This window comes from Prionailurus viverrinus, chromosome D2 (assembly GCF_022837055.1).
Source record: "Prionailurus viverrinus isolate Anna chromosome D2, UM_Priviv_1.0, whole genome shotgun sequence".
Lineage (NCBI taxonomy): Eukaryota > Metazoa > Chordata > Mammalia > Carnivora > Felidae > Prionailurus > Prionailurus viverrinus.
Genome location: NC_062571.1, coordinates 48,666,729 through 48,686,922, shown reverse-complemented (window position 1 = coordinate 48,686,922; position 20,194 = coordinate 48,666,729). Strand labels below are relative to the sequence as shown.

The 20,194-nt window shown below is 46.2% G+C and overlaps 1 protein-coding gene across 2 annotated transcripts in view; it reads left to right on the top strand.

Moving 5' to 3' along the window:
• The window catches only part of ALOX5 (arachidonate 5-lipoxygenase), a 49,126-nt gene that overhangs the window by 7,039 nt on the left and 21,893 nt on the right, over positions 1 to 20,194 (top strand). For both annotated transcript variants that reach the window (XR_007145461.1, XM_047826077.1), the window contains exons 3-4: positions 3,870 to 3,951; positions 14,105 to 14,227. Coding sequence is in view for 1 of the 2 variants with exons in the window: in XM_047826077.1 (XP_047682033.1) it covers positions 3,870 to 3,951; positions 14,105 to 14,227 (205 nt within the window). In the remaining variant the exon portion in view is untranslated. The remainder of the gene's footprint in view (positions 1 to 3,869; positions 3,952 to 14,104; positions 14,228 to 20,194) is intronic.

Here is a 20,194-nt window from a genome sequence, read left to right as displayed (position 1 = left end):
CTGAGTCATCCAGGCGCCCCCTCCCATTGTTTCTGACATGGAATTTAAGAAACCAATTTCCAAAAATATTTCTGAACGGAATGATTGGAGCTAGAAAGATTTTTGTTCCCTGACCTCACAGCAAAAAAAAAAAAAAAAAAAAAAAAAAAAAAAAAAAAATCACCAAATTCACTCTGTCTTGTGGCCAGAATGTGAACAGTTGTGGACAGGGCACTTCTCTTTCTCTAGTATCAGAAAAACACTAGCTCCAAGTGTCTCCCCTGCCCCTCCCACCAGGGGTCTTGGTTGTGCAGTCCTTCTCCTCACAGACCCCGCATCCCTTTCTAGCAAAAAATATATGGCACATTCAAATGAGGATGTTTAGAAAAGTATAGGCTAGGAGGCCTGGGTGGCTCAGTCAGTTAAGCATCTGGCTCTTGACTTCAGCTCAGGTCATGATGTCACAATTTGTAGGTTCAAGCCCCATATCAGACTCTCTGCTGACAGCACAGAGCCTGCTTGGAATTCTCTCTCTCTCTCCCCCTCCCCTGCTCATGTTCTCTCTCTCTCTCTCCCTCTCTCTCTCAAAATAAATAAATAAACATAAAAAAAGAAAGGTGTAGGCCAAACTTGGTTTACTCTGTGTATTAGTTTCTAGGACTGCCATAACAAATTACCACAAACTGGGAAGCCTTCAAAAAATATACGCTGAATTTTTTTTTTAATATTTAGAATTTATGGGTTTGGGATGAATTATTTCAAAACTGATTGTATTAAGACTTCCTAGGTGGTGACTATAGTTGATAATACCATACTGTATATTTGAAAGTTGCTAAGAGGACAGATCTTAAAAGTTCTCAGGGGCGCCTGGGTGGCGCAGTCGGTTAAGCGTCCGACTTCAGCCAGGTCACGATCTCGCAGTCCATGAGTTCGAGCCCCGCGTCGGGCTCTGGGCTGATGGCTCAGAGCCTAGAGCCTGTTTCCGATTCTGTGTCTCCCTCTCTCTCTGCCCGCCCCCCCCCCGCCCCCCGTTCATGCTCTGTCTCTCTCTGTCCCAAAAATAAATAAACGTTGAAAAAAAAATAATAATAAAAAAAAGTTCTCATCAGGGAAGGTGGGCGGGGGATGGGTGAAATAGGTGATGGGGATTAAGGAATGCGCTTGCTGTGATGAGCACGGGGTAATGTGTGGAAGTGTTGAATCACTACATTGTACACATGAAACTAATGTTACACTGTTTAGTGGAGTGAAAATAAAAATTTTAAAGTTCTCATCACAAGAAAAAGAAAGAAAGGTGTAGACCATTAGCACTGCCAGTCCTGGTGCACTGCCAGTCCTGGTGGGGTGAGGTGAGGGGAAGAATGCCAGAATAATCCAGATGGGGAGTGTCCTAGAGACAGAGCCCCCTTGGGAGTAGCTGTGGCCCCTAGTAGAGATGCAGACAGCAGGGAGACACTACGAGAGGACCTGGGGAATAAATGTCCTCTCCTCACTCTCCAGTGCCCTCCTCTCTCTGGTCAGGGCTCCCAGTGGCTGAACCCAACACAAAGCCCATTGATGCAATTCATTCAAATCGAGGACAAGATCAGGGGCCTTCAGGGACAGGATGAGGTGAAGGGTAGATTCTGAAGGGGCACATGGAAGCTGCCCATCCAGCATGTTTCGCTTATCAGTTCCTCTGTAACAATCTTTGTGGATTTAAACAGCCATTTCATTTTTTCATCATGGGATGGAAATTTGGGAAAGGTTCAGCTGGGTGGGTTGTCTGTGAGCCACGAAACATCAACTGAGGATGATGGGCTAGAAGGCTCCCTTCGAGGACGGTTCCTGTCTCACATGTCTAGCACCTCAGGGCTCCATGGCCTCTCTCTCCACTTGGAAGCTCATTCTGGAAGCCTTCTCCATGGAGTTGGGCTTCTCACGGCTCGGCCCTCACAGGGTAGTTGCACTTCTTATGTGGTGGCTGGCTTCCAAGAGCGAGTATTCCAAGAGACAGAAAGTGGAAGCTGCCGGTCTCTTCATGTTTGGGCCTGGAAACTGTCAGGGGGTAGTTTCTACCTTATTCTGTTGGTCCAAGCAGTCACAGAGCCCATCCAAACTCAAAGGGGGCATAGATCCCACCTCTCAATGGAAAGAATGTCAAAGAATTTATGGCTATCTTTAATCCACCCCATGGCACAATGACCAATCCTTTGGACAATCCGGAAATGAGGGGACCCTGCCCATGAGCGACATGGTAACCTCTGCAATCTAATGCTCCACCACTGCACCTGGGGTGAACATAAATGTCAGAGGGCTGTCACTGTGGTCCCAGGGATCGAGAGCACCTATGTGAAGAGACAGCTTCATTAAGGCACTCATGTCAGTCTTTTGGAATCTACCCCCCTCTCCAGAACTCTGGGGCATTCAGTCTAGGCTTTGTCACCTGCTGTGTTCCCAAAAGTTCCATCAGATGTCCAGCACCCTCAGGGCCAGGAGAAATGGAGCTGACAGCTTTTGAGACTTGGTATGTGCACTTCCACACGTTCTGACTTCTTCATACCGCTGAAATTGAAGACTCAATGCCTCAGAGCCAGGTGCCTGAGAAATAAGCTAATTCTTCGAGGTGGATTAGAGATGATGAATGTCGAGTGCCTACAACAGTGTCCCCTACAGCCAATGGCAGCTATTGTCAGTTAATATTCATCTTGCCTTCAGTGGCCTTAACCCTGCCCCCCGCTGGATGGCTTAACATCCCCACTGGAGAACAAAGAGGTGCCCCATTGATCTTCCTCTCTGGGCCCCAATTCCAAGCCCTGGACTGGAGCTTCCTCAGCCAGAAGGTGCTCTGAGTGTGGGCTAGGAACTGTTAGCTGTTGGTCTGTAAAGAGGTGGGTACCGAGACTGAGAGTAGGCATTTACAAACTTTTATACCAACTTGCAAGAATTATTCTGTGATCGTTGCATCTTATAATAAAAACAGGGTTTATGCTTTGAATGTCCTTGGTTTGTTTTTTATTTCTTTTCTAGTAGTTAAGTTTTATTGTAGTTTACAGAAATATCAGTCTGTGATTAAACAGAAATTTTTAAACCCACAGAGAGCTGGAGAAGCACTATTATAGGAGATGCTCTGGAATCTTGCTAGTCTGGGCTCCCACTGTGTTCACTGGCTTTACCCTAAATAACAGTATAAAGCGTAGTCATGAGCTGGCTTCTCCTGCTCTAAAGGCCCTCAGCAGCTTGACCTTGACTTTAGCCACTTGCCCCACTCCTGAGATGAGAGACAAGAGACCTTTGAATCTGGGCTTAGGGGGAGGAAGAGGAAGCCTAGGTCCATCATGATTGTAAGGACAATAATGTTAGTCATTGTTCCCACTTACTGGGTGCCAAGCATTGTGTGAAGTGCTCACTAAATCCCTACCATAACCCTGACATTGGCATTATCATACCCATTTTACATGTGGGGAAGCTAAGGCAACGTGCTACATACACTGTACCTTCCAGAGAATCATTGGCCTGCCCCCATAAATCCTGATGACCACCAAGCCTGGCTCATGTATGTGGACATGATTCTCAGAGCTCCAAGGTGCAGGGCCCCCAGCTTGCCAAATGAGCAGGCAGTAAGAGGGGGCACTGGATTTGTCTTTTATAATAGGCTAAGAGCATGGATATGAGTCTTGTGTTGAAAATCCACTCATTCGGTGTGTGACCTTGGGCAAAGTTCAAAGGCAAAGCTATTCAACCTCCCGAAGCCCCAGTTTCCTACGTATGAACTGGGGAAGTGCTCAGAGGCTTAAATGAGATGATGCATATAAAGATGATGCATGGGCAGGTGTGTGAGGGAAACCTGAATATTGGACGTTGTTACCGTTCTTCCTGTGGCTCTTCTCACACCTGTCCTTTCCTCACAGCAAAGTTGGCCTGCGATGACCAAATTCACATTCTCAAGCAGCACAGACGTAAAGAGCTGGAAACACGGCAAAAACAGTATCGGTGAGTTATGACGTCAGACCAGACAGCCCTGAATGAACTCTGCCCACAGCGTATGGCTGACCACTGCTGGTAAGCAATGGCCAGGCCACCAGTGCCCTGTAGCGCTCCTCGATCCCCAAGATCCACTTGACCTCCACTGTCCAGGCAGAGATGGTAAAGTGCATTATGGAGAAAACTGTGGGGAAACCATATCAGCATCTAGGGGGAATGGGGCAGCAAAAGCTTGAATTTACATTAATGTTCTTTCACCTCCTATTGTAGTGATTACCCCCTCACTTTTTATGTCTTCTGGTAATAATTCTATTATAAAAGTGATAAATAATCTCCAAAAAATTGGCAAATCTTTAGCTAACAGACCAAGAAAAAAAGAGGGAGAGAACTCAAATTTTTTAAAGTAGGAGAGAGGGAGCATCAGTACCCACCTCACACAAATTAAAATGTATAAAAGGGAATACTATGGACAGTTGTATACCAACAAATTAGATAACTTGAGTGAAATGGAGAAGTCCTAGAAAGATAGGAATGACCAAAACTGACTTAAGAATAAATAATTTGACTAGAACAATCACAAGCTAAAAGGTCGAATCAGTAATTTTGAAACTTCCCACAAAGAAAATCCTAGGCCCAGATGACCTCACTGATTAATTCTACCAAACGCTTAAAGAATTAGTACCAATCCTGCATAAGCTCTTCCAGAAAATACAAGAGGAGGGAACACATCCCAGTGCATTGAATGAGATCGGTGTTATACCAAAATCAGGCAAAGACATCGTAAAAAAACTATACACCAATGTCTCTTATGGATATAGATGTAAGCATTTTCAACAAAATGCTAGCAAACTGGATGCAACAGCGTGTAAAAGATATGATACAATATAGGATTTATCCCAAGAACGCAAGGTTGGTTTAATATCCAAAAATCAATTAATGTAATGCACCATATCAGTAAAGAACAAAGAAACACATGAGCATCTCAAAAGACATATAAGAGTGCATTTGACAAAATCCAACATTCTTTCATGATTGAATAACGCTAAAAAAAAAAAGGAATTAAACAGAAATTTCTCAACCTGGTAAAGGGCACCTATAAAAAACCTTACAATTAATATCATTTTTTTAACATTTATTTATTTTTGAGAGAGAGAGAGAGTGCGAGTGGGGGGAGGGGCAGAGAGAAAGGGAGACACAGAATCCAAAACAGGCTCCAGGCTCTGAGGTATCAGCACAGAGCCCAACGTGGGGCTTGAACTCACGAACTGTGAGGTTGTGACCTGAACTGAAGTCCACTCAGTCAGTGGAGGTGGGTAGGTGTCCCTGGTTCATATCATTCGTAATGGGAAATGACTATATGCTTTCCTCCTAAGATCCAGGAACAAGATAAGGATGTCAGCTTTTGCCACTTCTGTGTGACATTGTACTGGAGATTCTAGCCAGGGCAATTAGGCAAGAGGGGAGAAAGGGCACCCACGTTAAAGAGCGATAAGTAAAACCACTGCCTTTCACAGATGAAATGATCTCGTATGTAGAAAATCCTAAAACGTTCACCAAAAAAAAATATTGGAACTGATAACCCAGCAAGGTTGCAGGATAAAAGATCAATATACACAATTCAGTTGTGTTTCTGTATGCTAATAATCAATCTGAAAATAAAGATAACAAAACAGTTCCATGTGCAGTAACATCAAAAGGAATAAAATATTTATGAATAAACTTAGCAAAAGAAGTCTAAGACTTACGCAATGAAAACTACAAAACATTGTTGAAAGTAATTAAAGAAGACCTAAATAAGGTGAAAGACATCTTACATTCACGGACCAGAGGACTTAATATTATAAAAATAGCAGTACTCCCCAAAGCAGTGTGCATATTTAACACAATCCCTATCAAAGTCTCAGCTAACTTTTTTGCAGAAATTGACAAGATGATCCTGAAAATCATAAGGAAATGCAAGGAACCCATAATAGTCAAAATAATCTTGAAAAAAAAAACTTGGGGAACTCACACTTGCCAATATCAGAATTACTACACTGCTGTGGTAATTAAAACAATTGTGGTATTGGCATAAGGTTAGATATATAGAGAAATTAAATAGAATTGAGTCCAGAAGTTAGCCCTTGCATTTATGGTCAGTTAATTTTCAACAGAGGCAGCAAGACAATTCAGTGGAGAAAGAATAGTCTTTTCGACAAAGGGTGTTGGGACAACTGACTAACCACATGCAAAAGAATGAAATTGGACCCTTACCCCACGTACAAAAATTAACTTAAAGTGGATCAAATACTTAAATGTAAGAGCTAAAACTAAAACATTGAAAAAGACAAGGGTAAACTTTCATGGCCTTGCATTGGCAAAGTATTTTTAGATATGACAACAAAAGCTTAAACAACAAAGGAGAAATAGATAAGCTCATGTTATCAAATTTTAACTGTCGTGCTTCGAAGGATACCATCAAGAAAGTGAAAAGACAACTCACAGAATGGGATGAAATATTTGTAAATCATGGATCTGATAAGGGACTTGTATCCAGAATATATAAAGAGCTCTTACAAATCAATAATAAAGACAAATAATCCAATTTAAAAATAGAGAAGGATCTGAATAGACATTTTTCCAAGGAAGATATATACATGATCAATAAGTCCATGAAAAGATGCTTGACATCAGTATTCACTAGGGAAATGCAAATCATTACCACTTCACATTTACTATGAAAGTCAGATAATAACAAGAGTTGTGAGGATGTGGAGAAATCAGAACCTTCATACACTCCTGGTAGGAATGTAAAATGTGCAGCTGCTTTGGAAAACAGTCTAGTAGTTACTCAAGTTGTTAAATCAAGAGTTACTAGATAATCCAGCAGTTCCACATGTAGGCATATGCCTAAGAAAACGAAAATATACGTCCGCACACAAACTTGTATATGAATGTTTACATTATCCATAAGAACCAAAGGTGAATACAACCCAGATGCCCATTAACTGATGAATCTGTAAATAAAATGTGGTATGTCTATACATGGAAAATATTTTGGCCATAAAAAAATGAAGAAGCACTTCTCCAGAGGAAATATATGGCCCACAAGCATTTGAAAGGATGCTCAACATCATTAATCGTCAGGAAAGTGCAAATCAAAATCACAGTGAGATAGCATGTCACACCCGCTAGGATGACTAGAATCAAAAAGAGAAACTGGACCCCTCAAACATTTTTGGTAGAATATAAAATGGTACAGCCACCTTGAAAAACAGGTTAGCAGTTTCTCAAACCTTTTTTAAATTTTTTTTTTATTTTTTAGAGAGAGAGGGGGAAGTTAGGGAAGTGGGGCAGAGGGAGAGGGAAAGAATCTTAAGCAGGCTTCTCACTCAGCATAGAGCCCAACATGGCACTCGATCCCACAACCCTGGGACCATGACCTGAGCCAAAATCAAGAGTCAGATGTTCAGCCAAATGAGCCACCCAGGTGCCCCACAGCTTCTCAAATCTTGGACAGACTTCGTACTAGCAGCTCTATCCCTTTTTTCTTATTGTGCATGGTGGCTACACAAGAGTAATGAAAATAGGTTTCTACACACACACACACACACACACACAAACACACAAGCTTTATGTCAATATTCATAGCAATATCACTTATAATAGCCCAAAGGTGGAAACAACATAAATTCCATTACCTGATGAATGGATAAACAAAATGTGGTATATTCATATAATGGAATGTTATTTGGCATTAAAAAGAATGAACTACGGATACGTACTAAACCATGGATGAACCTCAAAAACATTACGCTAAACAGGAAAGTCATTTACAAAACACCACATACTGTATGATTCTATTTTACGAAATGTCTGGAACAGGCAAGTCTGTGGACACAGATTAGTAGACTGTTGGTTGCCCAGGACTGCAAGTTGGGGATGGACACGGACAGTGACTATTAATGGGCACAAAGTTTCTTTTTGGGGTGAAAATATCCCCAAATTAGACTTCGGTGAAGCCTGCACAATTCTGTAAGTACACTAAAAAACTTCATCGGATACTTTTTTAAGGGGTGAATTTTATTGTATGTAAATTACAACTCAATATAGCTGTTTTGGGAAATAACACATGATCTAGAGCGCTCATCTGGAAAACGGTGGTCAGTGGGCTATATCCAGCCTATAAATTTGTTTCATGGTCACTGTGGAGTTCTGAGTAAACAGGGCCCAGGTATCCTCAGTCCAATACCTGTCCGCTGTCTGTGTCAAGGCATCTTTCAGGTCCTGCTTTGGCCTTTGTAGACCTTGAGTCTGTGACTCCTTCCAAGGGAGAAGAATGGATGGACTTATGCTAACCAGTCAGCATGGTTACCTGGGCTATGGCGAGGCTCTTGGGGAGTGATGACCATGACAGCTTTCCACGTATGTCTCTATGGTGTAACTTCCTACAAAGAGTATGCAGTATGTCAGGCTTTTTTAATCCAATAAAGCAAAAGAAGGGCAGTCAAATGACCTGCTGCTTTGCAGAGCAACATAGGCAAACCTCACAAGTACAGTGTTGGATACCGGAAGTGAAGCACACCGTGTCTGACCAATCCATAGAGTTTGGAAGTCTGTTGTTTAGGGACAGTTACATAGCAGTGGGACAATAGACAGCAGCAAGGAAATGATTCTCATAAAAGGGAGGACGGTGATCAGGGGAGGCTAAGGGGGAAAGCAGGTGCGGTGTGGGGATACTGGTAACGTTCTGATTCTTGATCTGGATGTTGGTTATACAGATGTTTTGTGCATTTTTCTCCATGTGTGTGCATACATATACATATCCACACATACATACATGTGTTTATATGTTTGATTTCATAATAAAATTTTAAAATAAAATTTTTATGTCTTTATGTCAGGTGAAGGAGGGTAATCTGATTATACTTGAGTAATGTTAAAGATTTATGAATTTGTGGTTTATTTTAAAACTTTCGTGTGTGAGCCTCTGGGCTCAGACACCATGTGATGCGTTCTGGGACTTTTGTGTTTGGTGCAGTGCACAAGGCGTTGTCCGAAAGCTCTGCACCACCATTCCCGTCTTAAAACATTGTTATTTCTCAGCTCCTTCCTCAGCTTTCCTCCCCACTTCAGCCACCTGTGTCAGAGCCCCTACAGTGAGCATCCCATGTGCGTTTGGCCTTGTGGAAAGAAGGAATCCTAGTTTGCAGTGACATTAAACAGCTTTCAGAGAATCAGGCTAGTTTGTGTCCTGTTAGGAGAGTGGACAGGAAGTTTTATCAGTTCCACTGTCATTCAGACTAAGATGTTAATGGCTGATAAATTAGTCTTGCAGGCATGTTGTCTTAACGCAGTATTTTCCAAAGTGTGCCCTGGAGCAGCGGCCCCATAACTTTCTCCCCGTGGTGAGACAAGTTTGGGAAACTGTTCATCACCTCCTCCTCCTGGAGGTTCCCGATGCACATAAGCAGTGAGAATTCTGAGAAGTTCTGTGGTAGTGGACTGTGGTTAATTTTTTTCTCCCACCCAGTGTTTCCCAAGAGAGTTGGATGTACAATTCTTAACATCTCACAGAACAAGTACTCTGTGGAGCACCCTTTGGGAAGTACCCCTTTATTAGGGAGCAGTGGATTCAGTGGTGTGTTTGTTTCACAGGGACAGGGCTTTGACAGCGTCTAGGGAGATGGGGCCAAGGGCTTTTCCAGTGAAATAGTTATCCCTCTTCTTAGATCTAATCGTCATTGTTTCTTCCTCCTTCCACTCATCTGCCCTCTTCAGACGCCCTCCTCTGCTTCCGTTCAGGAAGCACTGAACTTTGCACCGTCTGCATAATCTAGGAGTTCCTCTTTCACACGAACTCTCGAGCTTCCAGATGAGAGTTGGAAGTAAAGTAAGAATAGTCTCCAATCTGTCAGGGAGCTGCAAGCCCAGCTGGCCTTCGTCCCTCAGTCAGCCTGGCAGGGAAGTGGAGAAGCCCACGCAGGTCATAACGCCCTGACCCCATTCTCACTGTGACCGTATGCACCTGGCTGGTGTGCACACACACACAGCAGCGGATAGAGTAGTGGTTTGTAACCTACAGCGTTTGATCATCTTGTGACTTGCTTTTTTTCACTCGTCATTCTGTTTTGAAGGGCAGCCGGTTGACACAGACAGGTGTCATCCATTCACTTAGCTCCTGTATAGCACACCATTGCACGAACAAACCACCAGGCTCACCCACTCTCCTGCTGATGGACATGTAGACCGTCTTTAATATCTGGCTGTCACAAGCCACACCAGAGTGAGCTCTCTCATCTGTCTCCTGGTGCTCTTATGGAAGAATTTCTCTAGGGAATATTCTTAGAAGTAGACCTGCAGGATAGCAGACCACACTGTGAGTTTTCTAGATATCGCCACTGGTATTCCAAAGGGATTCTGCCAGTTTTCACCCCTAGCAGCTGTTTCTTAGGGTTGCACTTTCCCTACATCATTGACACACTTTGCATCTTGAGACATTCTCATTGGTGTCGGTCTGATGTGTCTGAAATAGTATCTCATTGATTTCCTCATTCTTACGTTGCCACATATTTCTCACTGTATGTGAATTCAGCCATTCCCCTGTTGTTTGCTTCGTGTGTGTGTGTGTGTGTGTGTGTGTGTGTGTATTTGGCATTACCAACAGTGTGGCAAGAGGCAACCTTGTACAAGCAGCTTGATGTCCTGGTGATTTCATTACTGTTAGATTAATTTCCAGAACTCAGCTTGCTGGGTCAAATTAGCAGTTTCATTTTTAAAAGTACTAACAAAAATCCTTTCTCACAATGTTATAGTAATTTTTGGTGCAATTTCCCAGTTGTATATGTATATATATGACATACCTGATCATGTCAATCTTCTATATTTTTGACAATCTAAAAACCCCTAAATTGGACCCCATGGTTGTTTTAATCTGCATTCCCCTGACCACTGGTGAGTTAAGCCTCTGTGCATTGCCTCTTCTTTGAATTGTCTATTTATATGCTTCATTTTTCTGTGTCCTTGTTATTATTCATCTAAAGGAGCCCTTTGTGTGTTCGGATAGTACCTTTTCGTTATGAGTATGGTATATGTCATTTGTCTACTGTTGCTTGTGTCACAGATTTTAGTTCTTTATTTTCTTAACTATATGTATTGGTTTTCCTTTATAACTTTTGGGTTTCCTGCTTTACGTAACAAGGCCCTCCCCACCCCAGTGTTACATAAATATACCTATATTTTTGTCTAACTTTTACAATTTCGTTTTTTAACATTAGGCTTTTAACTCACCTGCCATGTATTTTTATACATGATGTGAAGTAGGGGGTCAAACATCCCGGTGTCACTTATTACATAACACATTCCTTCCTACTGCCCAGGGATGATGTCCATAGCACACAGAGCTGGCACAGCCTGGTGGGATGTGCATGGGCTCTGAAGCCAGTTTCTGAGCTCCACTCCCACTTACTCCATCCTGTTAAAGTTGTTTGGTCTCTGTGTGCCTCCTTCCTCCTCTCCCTCTCCCCCCTCTTCCGCCCTCCCCTCTCCCCCTCCTTCCTCCTCCTTCCTCCCTTCTCTACTTCTCCTCTCCCCCTCCCTCCCCCTCCTCCTTCCTCTCCTCTCCACCTCCCTTCCTCTCCACCTCCCCCTCTCCCTCTCTCCCCTTTCCCCTTCCCTCCCTTCTCTCTCCCCCTCCCTCTCCCCTCCCTCCCCTCTCTCCCCACACTTCTTTTTCCTTCCCTTCTCCCTTCCATCCCCTCCCTCCTTCCCTCTCCCCCTCCCTACTTTCTCTGTTTCCCTCCCTCTTTCTCCCCCTACCCCCACAGTCTTCTCTCTCTTTGACATTTTAATATGTAATAAGTATATATCTATACATGCCCTTTTCCCCTTTCTTTCTACCTAGGACTTACTCAGAAAATTGAGGTTTTTTCAACTTAAGAAAGTTTTTCTCTTATTTCTTGATTTTCACTTCTCTCTATATTCCTCTCTCTCCTTTTGGACTTCTTAGTCTCTGCATATTAAATCTTCTAGGTCTGCCTTTCATGTCTCTTGTGTTTTCTTTTCCTTTAAAGTTTTTTATTTTAATTCCAGTTAGTTAACATACAGTGTCATATTTGTTTTAGGTATACAGTATTCATCACTTCCATAAAACACCCGGGGCTCATCACAACAAGTGCCCTCTGTAATCCCCATCATGGCTTCCATTTCTTTGTGTTTTTGCTCTGTATTTGTGTTATGTTTTCTTCCATTTTGTACAGAGCAGTGCCTGGCACATGACAGGTGCTCAGTAATTACTTCCTTAATGAATACATTTTGTGCAGGAAACAAATTAGATCTCACAGTGACTCTTCTCTTTTCCCATTTCTCTGTTGAATTTTCAATTCAGAAATCATGTTTTGTGGCTGCAGAAGGTCTTTTTAGGGGCACCCGGCTGGCTCAGTCCGTAGAGCATCTGACTCTTGATCTCAGGGTTGTGAGTTCAAGACCCACGTTGGGCATGGGGTCTACTTTTAAAAAAGGAAAAAAAAGAAAATCTTTTTACATTCTACTGTATCTCTTTAACACTTCTTTTTTTAAGAAATTAAATGTCTTTTAAAAAAGAAATTAAATGTCTTTTTTGCATCTTCATTTCCTCTGCCTGGCGTGTTCAACTCCTTGTGGAGTGTGATTTTTTTTCTTTGCCTGTTTATCTACGGGCACGAAGATCTTTGGCCCCTGTGCAGGTCAGCCTGTCAGCTGTCTCAGGTAGCAGTGGCCTGCACTGGAAAAGGGACACAGGCGTCTGCTGGAGAGCTGGCAAACCGCACAGTCTCCACGCACTGAGAGGCGGTAGTCTCCAGACCACGGAAGGTGGGCGCGTCCATCCATTAGTGCTGCCACCTTCAGGAGGTGGGGGGGACAGCAGTGGGGCAGGAGGTTCCAAGAAAAACAATTATTTTCTAAAACAAAGGGGGAAAAAATCAGTAGATTAGTTGACGTTGTACACTTGTCTACATTTTATCAGCGTTGGTGTTAATACAAACAACAAATAGAGAAGATTTTCTTAAAGCCCAGGAAAATGGAATACTGTAAGTAAACCAACAGTGATAAATGACAGTGCCATGCAACAGAAAATGTTTTTCAAAATGCATTTGCTCCGGGCGACCATACCTAGCTCCTGTTCGCCTCTTGTGGTCCCAATGGGAGTCTTACCTGGCCAACAGGACAGCATGAAAAACCATGGGGATTTTGGGGACAGTAATAGCACAAGATGATATTAAAGGGACTCCAGACTTTTTCATGACCTCAACTCTCAGTGCTTTACTTTCTGTTGTGAGAAAGGTTTCAGAAAAGGAGAGTTAGGAATACAAGTGAAAAGCTGTTAACCCAGAATGTAAATTGTGATTTTTAAATAAATCAAACGAGATCGTTTTCCCTGCCCTAAAGGAACAGACACTTTGGGTTAGTTTTGGTTTTGCCGTAAGAAAAAAAACAGCAAAATTTAAAAAACAAAATGTAAGTGCCCAATGCTGCAGGATAAGTTTCAAGGACGCCGGTATCTGAAAATGTGGTCTGGATACAGTGCATGGCCTGTCTTGGGGGGGAGCTATTTTGATTTTAACAGTCACCAAACCTGCCACTGGCGGCAGTCTGTGTCCGAAGTCCAATCACCGTGCTGCCCTGGACACCTTACTTGGAAGGCGTGCCCACTGTCCCCTTTCCCCAGCCACCACACACAGTCCAGGGGCACGTTGACCGAGCTGGTGGGACACTGGCTGTTCAGTTCAGCCTGGAAGTGGAGCGGCCTCAACCCTTTCTACCTCCGGTGACCGGCAAGGCAACTCTGTGCCGAGGGAGACAGGCAGTTGAATGTCCCGTCAAATCCGTGAGGTCTTCTGATGCTTCCTTTTCAACTTCCTTTTACGCAGTGGCGCACACCTACTTCACTCACCACTCCTCTGCTGTGAGCCCAGTCTCAGGTTCAGGGGACCTCACACCTCCTGCTGTGAAGCTCAGGGCACAGCAAAGCAGGCTACTGCCGGACCCCGGGAGGGGTCCCAGTACGTCACGGATGTACACTCAGCTATAACGTCTCGGCCTGACGGAGGGCACATCCTCAGACCGCAGGGGCAGGCTTTAGTCTGAGGGGCCAGCCCAAAGGCCAGGCATTTTACACAGTTTTCTTCTTTTTATTCATGCTCAGATGGATGGAGTGGAACCCTGGCTTCCCCTTGAGTATTGATGCCAAATACCACAAGGATCTACCCCGAGACATCCAGTTTGATAGTGAGAAGGGTGTGGACTTCGTTCTGAACTACTCCAAAGCGTGAGTTTCCAAGAACCTAAGGATGCTGGGCAGTCCCTCCAGGGGCCAGGGCCGCAGATGGAACCCTCAGTCCTTTCCTTGTGGGAGCTCTGGGCTGGGGAGCAGCTCAGCTGGTCTTCCCAAATCACTTGGTTGTATCCGATGTGCAACCGCAGGGTAGCCTGTATCTAAACAAAGTTATAACCTGGATGGCTCCAGACACCAAACATAGCTCTGTTGTCAGCCCAAGGTAGAGGTCTTTACCTGGAGTGCCCACCCTACCCATATCTCATCCCCCTATAGCCGATTCGGGGTTGGAGAGGGTCCACGCTGTCCCCTGGAGAGAAGGGCTCTGCGGTAGTAATGGCCACCACGCCTGTGCTGATCGCTGACACCCATCCCCCCGGGTTGTCTATCACAACAACCCCTTGAGGTAGGCACGATTATCCTCCCTTTGCAGTTGAAGAATCTGAGGAATAAGGAAGTCACGTACCTTGCCCAGTGGCCCCTGCTAACAAATGGCAGAGATCCAAGTTCTGTGCTCCTTCTTTGCAGTTGAATAACGGCAGGGCTTTTAAAGTGTGCCAAACCCTGAGACTCCTTGGGTGCTTGTTAAAAACAGGGAGCCCCAGCCCCCTCCCAGGGCTAGTGGAGGAGCCTTTGAAGTTGTACTTTGACACTCTGGGGAGTTCCCGCAAGCATACAAATCTAGAAAACTCTCCATCCGTGGTTCTGCCACCTGATGGAGCCATAGAATGACCTGTGGAGCTTCAGCACTTCTTGGTGCCAGGCCAGCCCCACAGCCAGGAAGAGAGTCTCCCGGGACGGGGCCCTGGCCTCAGGTAGGCATATCCTGGGGCAACATTTGCTCAGTGCCCAGCTGCTCCCCTTGAGAAGGGCGTCTTCTGGTCAGACTTCTGAAAGGTAAGCACAAGAGACCACACTCAGGCCTGTGCCAAAGTCTTCTTCCTCTGGACATTTTGGAAGCGCTCACACACACACACACACACACACACACACACAGCCTCACAATCAGCCTCTGTAGGGAACCCCCTCACATTAGCAAGGCCGTTTGCACTGGTGTCCCTCAGGCTGCCTGAGAGGGAACAAGTGGTAGGGGTCTAACACTTAGCAAGCCTCTGCCGAGGGCCGGGCTCATAGGTGTGGCATTTTCTACTAGAATCATCTGTTTTCACTTTCACAGCCACGCTGGGAGGTAGATACTGTTCTTGAACGCTTCCAGGTAAATAACCTGGATCCAGGTCAAGGAATTTGCCTAAGGTCATTCAGGCAGAAATCAGCAAAACCCGAATTTGCATTCAGATCTCTTTGGGTCCAAAGCTGGGGATTTTTTTCCCCTGCTACAGTTGGGACCAACTGGGGAGAAAAATTAAAACCCAACATCTGGACTAGTAATGCAGTAGTACCCAACATCTGGTTCCCTGGAAACATCAGGGCAATTAAACATCTGATTTCCCACCCAGGGATCCTCAAGGGCAGGTGGCTTTGGTAGGGCAGAGCCCCGCGGGGCCCCAGTGGAGCTCCCGCGGGGATTCCAGTGTGCAGTCAGGGTTGAAACCACTGGCCTCAATGCCTCCCTTGGCCTCATCCTCCACTCAATTGGATGTGGGATCACGTCTATTTCCTGGGGTCTCCGAGTGCATCTCCTTCCCTCCCAGCTCTGTCATCTCTCCCCAGGACACTCAGGAACATCCTTCGACCTGCTTCCCCAGGATCCATCCCACACAGCAATTGGAAGTTCATTCTCAAGCACACATACAGTTTTTTGGAGGCTCCTTCTATAAGGGCAAATCTAATTCTTTTACTCCTCCATCTAAAATCCCTCAGTGATTACCCCAACTACAGGCGAGAGTCCAGACCTCTCTGCCCAGCTCCCCTGCCCTCTCCCTCGCCCCCAGATGCACAGGACGCTTTAGCCATGTGCGCCCAGCACCAGTTTGCAGGGCATCTTCGTGCCCTTGCTTTGCATGAGCTATTTCCTCCACCTCGAATACCATCCTTCCTTTCTTGGCCTGGAGAAATCCAACTCCTCATTTTTAAGGACCTGGATGAGGTGACCCTTCTCCAAGAAGCGCCTAGAAGCCCCTAGGCCTGAGTGAGGTCTCCTCCCCTGTGCTCCCCAGCACTGGCCACACAAACCACCGTTTCTCCAATGACACATCGACCCACCTTTCTCCACATCTGCCGTGTAACTTGGCCCCTTGAGCTATGGACTGTTTGGAAGGAACACAGCTAAGAAATCTTGAGATGGGCCCTCAGCCCCTCCTGGTACAGCACAGCTGGTCACATCAGCTAAGCCTCACTTCTGTTGGCTAAGGACCATGAGGTTCTAAGAAGGAGATAAGAGATGTGTCCCTGCATTCGAGGAGAGCACAACCTGAGCCAAGGGGACTAGACCTCAGGGAGGTAGCTCAAAGCACCCCACCCCCACCCCAGGGAGATGAGGGGTGCATGGGAGAGGGCTCTAGGCCAGTGGAAGGTGATCTTGGGAAGCTAACATCTCTGAGCCTCAGTGTCTCATCCACAGCTCCTACTCGGGGTCATTGTGAGAATATAATGGGGCCATGTGTCAACCCTGCACAGAGAAGTTTCTCCCTAAAAACAGCATTAATTTCCATCCATTTTTGGTAATGGGGTCAGGCCAGCCAGGACCTGGCTGAGCACCTGCCCTCAGATCAGCCTCTCCCCTCAAGGACTCATAGAGGGACTGTCACTACCGTCACTCTGTCTGGTGTTACCTTGTCACGGAGTCCAGGAAGGCTTCACAGTAGAAGGGCATCTGACTTGGCCTTGTCACCGGCCAGGCACACAGGCAGGGGCCTAGAGGGATGGGACAAGGATGCTCTGGCAGGGTCAGCTCTGGTCAGAGGTCAGCTGTGGCTGGGCCTGCTCACAGAACCGAGTGAGTTGTGACATTTCCTGGGGGCATCAAAGCAGGAGCAGCTTGTATGTTTACTCACTGTTTGCAGCCCCGGAGTTCGATTGCAGGAGGTTGGCAGGCTGATAAGGGAATGTACCTTTAAAGGAAATTGAGAAAAAGAGCTTCCTTCCTGGTAAGGTAGAACAGTGCAGAAATATGACTGAGTTCTGGGAGAGGTCACCAGCCTGGTGTCAAGACCAAGGTGCTCAACCCTTACCCACTGTGCATTTCCTGCCAGATGAGACCAGGTGGAGGCAGCTCCTTGAAGGAGCGTCCTTCTCCCCAAAGTCACAGGGGCACCTCGCCGTAAGCACAGACATCTTCCTGGGGGGGCAGGGGGAGCACGGTTACAGCCTTCATGGACTGCTCTGGACCTGCATTTGCAGTGCTCGGTGAGAAACAGGGAGACGGGCGAGAAGTCAGAGCCACGTTGCAGAAGTGTGGCCTGGCAGCCTTTGAGGGCCCGATGAGAGAGCCCAGAGGTGGGGAAGGGGCTGACTGAAGACGGGGAGTGGGAGAGTAGGGAAGAATGCAGGATGTGGTGTGGATGGAGCCGGGATCCCGTTGGAATTCATCAAAATGGGGAGAGACTGAGGGGGGCACCCAGGGCATCCTTGACGTGTGCATCTGGATTATTGGGCAAATGGAGTGATCGTTACAAAGGGAAGCTGATGAGGGGGCGGGGGCGCCTTGGTGGCTCAGTCGGTTGAGCAACCGACTTCAGCTCAGGTCATGATCTCACAGTTCCTGAGTTTGAGCTCCACGTTGGGCTCGGCACTGGCAGTGCAGAGCCTGCTTGGGATTCTCCCTCTCTCTATCCCTCCCCTACTTGTGCTTTCTTTCTCTCTCAAAATAAATAAATAAACTTAAAAAAAAAAGGGAAGCTGGGGTGGGGAAGAAGCAGGGGGTAGATGAGTTCAGCTTAGGGGCATTGCTGAGGTTGAAAGCCCCAGGCAGCCTCTGGAGGTGCCATCCAGGCTCAGGGCCAAGGGCCAGAGGCTTTGTGCCAGGGAGGGGCTAGGGGGAGTGTGGTCTGACAGCTGTAACCCCATTACCCCCTGCTCCCTGCCCCCTAGACAAGTCTCTGCTGCTTGTTTGGAGACCAGGCAAAATCACATGTACGGCAGCTCCTTGAGGGGAGTTGGTGGTGAAAAGAAGGGATCAGGTGTCTGAGATGAAGAAGGTCAGGAGCCTAGAGGGGATAGAGGGGATGAGTGGATGGGGCAGAGTTCCAGCGCAGGGGGGAAGAGGGGGAGCAGGGTGGTGGGGCCTGGCGTGGGGCTGTTCGTTTCTCCAGAAACCAAAGCCGTGATGGGTTCTGTGCAGGAAGAAGACCCCACGCCCTCTTAGTGTCATCCCAGCTCAGAAACAAGTCGGCTCCATGTGACCGAAGCACTCGTAGAAAATAGTGTTCTTCCGTTAACTTCACAAATGCTACCCAAAAGCCCCTGATCTGGGAAATTTTAAAAGCCGTGTATGCCCTCCTTCTAACTGATGTCTGGACGTCTATATATCAACCCTGTTTACCTCTATCAAATTTGGTAGACAATCAGACATGCGTCCCATTGGAAGATAAATATGTTGGGGAAATGTGGAGGGTGGGGGACCTCCCACCTAAAAGGCAGACGACCTGGGGAATTTCAATTATATTTGCTAAAGTAGCATTTTGTTGTTGTTGTTGTTAAAAATGGATCATAAAAAAGGCGCCTGGGTGGCTCAGTCGGTTGAGTGTCCGACTTTGGCTCGGGTCATGATCTCGCAGTTCGTGAGTTCAAGCCCCACACCGGGCTCTGTGCTGTCAGTACAGAGCCTGCTTTGGATCCTCTGTCCCTCTCTCTCTGCCCCTCCCCCTGCTTGCACTCTCTCAAAAATAAATTTAAAAAAAATTTTTTAAAAAGGATCATAAAAGAAGACGTAACAAAGCATTAAGTATGGTTTCCCTAAAAAAGGGTGTGTTCGGCCATCAGATTACTTTGGAAGACCTTGCAACGTCTTCAGCAGTGGTTCTCAAACCGTAGCTTGCAGCAGAATTCTCAGGGCGGGGCGGGGGGGGGGGGTGCGGCTTGTTAAAAATCTGGATTTCTGGACCCAACCTCCAGAGTTTCTGATTCAGGGGGTCTGAGGCAGGGCCTAAGAATCTGCATTCTTAACAAGGTCCCACGCATGCTGATGCTGTAGGTCTGGGGACCACTGAGAACCCCTGCTCTCCAGGACTGTTAGGCCTTGAGAAATCCTGGTGTAAAGAAATCTGTTTAAGGCCCCTGTGCTCTCCCAATTCCTCAGACTGGCTTGCCTTTCTGGGCGGGAGACCCCACGGAGCAGGTGTCCCACAGGGCACAGGCGGGAGGAGGACCTTTCCCCTTCTTATTTCCTCACTCCCCTGTGTCCTTCTCAGCTCTTCACTTTAGTTAGCTCCACTGGCATTTATGGAGTGCCTACTGTATGCCTGGACCCTGGAACTGTTCTCAGTACCAGTGGTCCCTGTCTTTTCTTTTCCTGTGCCCCTCCCCCACGTCTACCTCAAGCCTGCCCCGGGACTAGAAAAAGAAAACGCCAACTCCTGCCATGAAACAAACTCAGTAAAGGAAGATGCAGTTTTAACTGAAAGTGGCTGTTTTTGCAAGGCTCATTCTACAGTAGCTGAGCTCCTCCCGGACACTGGGCAGCTGCCCCAAGCCATCCTTGCTTAAGGTGGTAAGGACAAGCAATCAGCCAGGCTGCCCAGTGAGGGAACAGGAGTCCAGACACCTTCTCTCAAGCATTCTCATGCACATGGATCTGTGTGGGACATTGGTAGACACAGGTTTTGATCAGGGCGTCTGAGTGGGGAGAGAGTCTGCATTCCCAGCAAGCCCTCGTGCTGGTCTCTGGACCTGACTCAGAGCAGCGAGTGGTCGTACTTTGCTTTCCTGGGAAAAAAAAAAATCTACTCATCTATTAAAATTACAGTAACAAGTATCAACCCATCACTTGTTACCCTTCAAAGCAAAAGGTTGCCTCATTTAGAGCCTGGCAACCAGGGTTGATTCAAACTCTAGCTGTCATCT